The 4,824-nt window shown below is 35.3% G+C and overlaps 1 protein-coding gene across 1 annotated transcript; it reads left to right on the top strand.

The window, feature by feature from the left end:
- Positions 1-76: 76 nt before the first annotated feature.
- LOC117113276 (uncharacterized protein K02A2.6-like) lies at positions 77-553 on the top strand. The gene has a single exon (XM_033256573.1). It carries the CDS (start codon positions 77-79, stop codon positions 551-553), a length of 477 nt encoding a protein of 158 aa, XP_033112464.1.
- Positions 554-4,824: the final 4,271 nt, after the last annotated feature.

Genomic DNA, 4,824 nt, shown 5'->3' with positions numbered 1-4,824 from the left:
GACTGAACAATTGATAGGGCAATGCTATGAATGTGGATTCACCACCAAAGCACACAATCAAGAACCTACCAAGATAATGCCAATACCAGAGAGACCGTGGGATGTAATATCAGTTGACTTCGGAGGACCATACCCTAACGGGCACTACCATCTTGTTGCCGTAGAAAAGAGAAAAAGATACCCAGAAGTTGAAACAACATATTCAACAGCATTTCAACCTACCAGAGACCAACTAAAGAAAATGTTTGCTACACATGGAACACCAAGAAGAGTCGAAACAGAGAATGGACCACCATTTAACCCCAAACAATTTGAGGAATTTGCGATGGTAGAAGGCTTCTCGCACCACTTAGTAACACCAGAACATGCTCGAGCAAATGGAGAAGCGGAGAGCTTCATGAAAACCCTGAATAAGACTGAACAAATTGCACATCTACAGGGAGTAAACACAAACACAGAAATTATAAGAAATGTTAAAGGATACCGATCAACACCTCATCCAGCTACAGGCATAACCCCGTATAATGCATTCAGACAATGGACCACCATTTAACCCTAAACAATTTGAGGAATTTGCGATGGTGGAAGGCTTCTCGCACCACTTAGTAACACCAGAACATGCTCGAGCAAATGGAGAAGCGGAGAGCTTCATGAAAACCCTGAATAAGACTGAACAAATTGCACATCTACAGGGAGTAAACACAAACACAGCAATTATAAGAAATGTTAAAGGATACCGATCAACACCTCATCCAGCTACAGGCATAACCCCGTATAATGCATTGATGAACAGACAGATCCGAACCAAATTAGATTATGAACCACGAGAGACTACGGCAATACCCCGGGATACCATAATGGAGGAAAGAGACAGAGCATACAAGGACAGGCTTAAGCAACAATCTGAAAACAGGAACACCAGAGAACACACATTTGTGTGTGAGACTATGTACTTTTGAAGCAAACCAAAAGAAACAAATGGACCACTGCTTATGAACCAGCTTTTTATGTCATATACCGCATAGATGGTTCATCAATCACAGCTAGAAGAATCACTGATGGCAGACAGATTTACCAGGATGCAGGCAAATTCAAACTTGCAAATGCATTTATACAAAATCCTGACAGTGAATTAGAGAATGAAACGGACAACTGGAGAGAGAAAGTACTACTAGAGGCACACCAACCCATAAATGAAATGGAGCACCAACCAAACCATGAAAACATGGACCAATCACAACCTACGGAAACACCAACACCAACAACACCGATAACCAGACCACAAAGGAATAGACAGAGACCTACATACCCGAAAGACTATATCTTATAAACTAAATTATTGTATATATCAATACAGATCATCAATTATCAAAAGCTATATAAAAGCTATATAACCCACTAAAGAACAGAAAATGCATTGCATTCATAAATTATTCCAAACCACATAATCAATAAACCTATGTTACGATTTAAGCTGTTAAATACTTAATGCAATTACTATAGGAAATACATCCAGCAGAGAAAAATCAATGTATTATAGTATAGTAAATCACAGAAAATACCAATCGCTAAAGTCTATTGAACTAGTTAATAAAAGAAAGACAACAAATGGACGATTTAATTAAAATACTGTAGTTATATATTAATAGTTGCATTAAAGTTAGATAGATTTTATAGATTAGCTAAAGTGGATAAAGTTAGAGATCTCTTAAAGAAAAGGAGAAATGTGATATCCTATGTAGCGCCCTTTGTTGGTCACAGTTGCTACTACCACGCTGGCGGTGGAGAAGTATTAAAATGTTATTAGTTGAGTTCTAACTATAGCCTCTGTGTATCATTTAATATTACACACAGGATGTTTCAAGAACCATGGTCCTAGAGGTTTGATAGAAATAAATAGGCCCTACAATAATAATTAATTTGTAATAATGGTACAGTAAAATAATAAAATAAATTATAGTGGGCCTAAGAATGGTAATAAGTATTTTCAATATTGTTTGATGGTTTGTATGGCAAAGTACCATAATATGTGCTATTTGCTTGCAGCATACCACTAGACACTTTTGTGTTGCTTCAATTTATCAAGAAAGTATCAGGAGAATATATCCTCCCCTATCAATATATATATATTTTTTTTTTTTTTTTGCTTATTGATGAGCTTTTATTTCTTGCTGGTGTAAAATCATCACAAAATTAAATTGGTGGCACCAATCTGTCCAAACATCGAGGGGGGAGGGGGCAATGTCCTAGAACCTCTGAAGACATCCAGGTGGCAAAACCTTGGATGAAGATCTAACATTAACAAAGGCATGTATTGATCTTACAGCCTCATATTCTGTAAATACACAGATAATTTTTTCCCCTAACGAATATGTTGAGGTCTTTGAGAGCTCTCTATGACCTTAGCCTGCCTCTGCAACTGGAACCACCACTTAATTTCAATTCTTGTAAAATTAGAATTTGTTGGAAAATGACAGCAAAAAGTAGCATGATAAGTGCAGAGACCCGGCAGGGTCCAGACAAGGCCAAGGAGCTAAAACAAAGTCTCATTTTGAGGCATTCATTGATATCTGAAACCCTGAAATAATTTTGTGAACAATCTATTTAAATTACCATTCATGTTGGTGATTAGTCCCTGGTATTCAAACTATTGATCACAACCCAATTAAGCCAAGATATTTTGCAGGGTCGCCGGATGTTTAATGCTGTTGGTGACTAGTAATAGAACTTGACATGTGTTCCTTTCTTTGTGCAAGTTTAATTGTGTGCAAAGTATCGCTTCCTGAATTGGGCTTTTTTACCACAAAGCTCTCAAAGACCTCAACATATTCCCATGAAGGACCTCCATGTTTACGCCTATGCCAAATATAGTTACCTGCTTGGGTGTCCATATAACAACTACTCCCTGGTAGGACTAATCCTGTAGAAGTATTTCTAGCCAAAAAATGAAGGTTTCTCATTACAAAAACACAGTACTGTTATGTTTTTTATCAGTCATACAAATTCCTGTCTTCGGTTACAATTTGTTACTTTTTGTTAAATTTAACTTCACGTGTGAATCGGGTATTACAGTAACAATAGTTTGGCACACAACTAGTATTTTCTGTGTAACTTTACCCATCCTATACCCACCAATTACCTGGGCATTAAAGCCTAAAAACACATAGCCTGAAAGAGCTTGGTTTTACTGTAAAAAAAAAAAGCAAGTCTATGATAATATTCAATGTACTTGTTGGCATCAATTATTTCCCTGCTTGGACTCTTGGTAGATATCTGTCTCTTATACACATCTAGATGTGTATAAGAGACAAACCTTGGCATTACCTTACAGACGCGTGTGAATGCTTTTTATCTCGGTAGGAATAACTCGGGAGATCGCTCGGTTACAATTTGTTACTTTTTGTTAAATTTAACTTCACGTGTGAATCGGGTATTACAGTAACAATAGTTTGGCACACAACTAGTATTTTCTGTGTAACTTTACCCATCCTATACCCACCAATTACCTGGGCATTAAAGCCTAAAAACACATAGCCTGAAAGAGCTTGGTTTTACTGTAAAAAAAAAAAGCAAGTCTATGATAATATTCAATGTACTTGTTGGCATCAATTATTTCCCTGCTTGGACTCTTGGTAGATATTATTCTCCTGATGACCACTGAAGCAAATGAACAAAAGCCAACTTCTTTCAGAGCTATCTATTAGAATGTGGTGTACCGTAGTAAACATTAAAAAAAATTATTTATCATTTTTATTTTTATACACTAAACTCATAAAAGTATACATATTTGGAAAGCCTACATTGTAATGTATCCATAAAAACGATTTTTAAATGAGAAAATGATTTATATGTAAATTAAATGCAAAAAAACCTGAAAACTGGGAGAAAAATATATTGTAGGTCAAGGTTGCAAAAGGGAAATACATAATTGAAAATATAAGTCCTGCTTTTGAATCTCCATAAAATAGGCTTTCAAATGATATGCTACTCATAAAAATTGAATTGTAATAAGTTTGTCATCAGTAGACTTTAACATGTAACGAAAATTGAATTTTTAAGCACAAGCATTTGTAAGCATTGTAAACAATTATTAAAGAATTTATCGGAAAAACCTACACATTAAAAACATCAGATACACTTTAAAATAGTGCAAACAGTATGTTTAAACTTTGGCTTTTCCCTCAACAGCAGAAAACTTTATTCTGATTTTATTTCTATGAAGAAAGATATCTTCATGATCATATCGTGAGAGAGCAAAATGCTCATCAACCTTGGTCAATTAATTAATTCCCAACATATATAATGCTATATTTGAGAACAACGGGCACATTTCTGGTTTGAACAATCCCCTTCCTGTTATGTATCAGGTATCAGATCAAAGTTCAAGTCACAAATAGGGAGGTGATATGGGCATGTTAGTTGATTTGAGCCGGAATGACCATAGGACGATTCAACCTCCATGCTTGAGCCTCCAATCTACCCTCAACCTGCCATTTGTTCCAAGGAAACAGGAACCCTTAAATATTTTTTTTGTTTTGATTTGTTAATAAAGTTTTGAAAATCACAGGAATGAATGCCTAATAATTGCTCTTTAAATTTCTATTGATTACCATCCATAAAGGCATTAAAAATCCATAAAGGCATTAAAAGTTACTGTTAAACTATGAAAATTACAAATCGATGTGACAAATCCACGACGACGCACAACATAAAAACCGAAAGGTCCACTGATTAAAATCATTCTTGATATTATAACATAATTAATTCATTTTGATTCTTGGAGTGTGTATTATTATACTATCTTATACGCATGACATAATACAC

This window comes from Anneissia japonica, unplaced genomic scaffold (assembly GCF_011630105.1).
Source record: "Anneissia japonica isolate Jap-2015-1 unplaced genomic scaffold, ASM1163010v1 scaffold4024_len430915_cov183, whole genome shotgun sequence".
NCBI lineage: Eukaryota > Metazoa > Echinodermata > Crinoidea > Comatulida > Comatulidae > Anneissia > Anneissia japonica.
Note: the sequence above shows the minus strand (reverse complement) of the source record. Positions and strands in the feature narration are given on the sequence as shown.

Coding starts and splice junctions, on each gene's coding strand:
- LOC117113276 (XM_033256573.1), top strand. CDS start 77: ATGCCAATACCAGAGAGACCGTGGGATGTAATATCAGTTGACTTCGGA.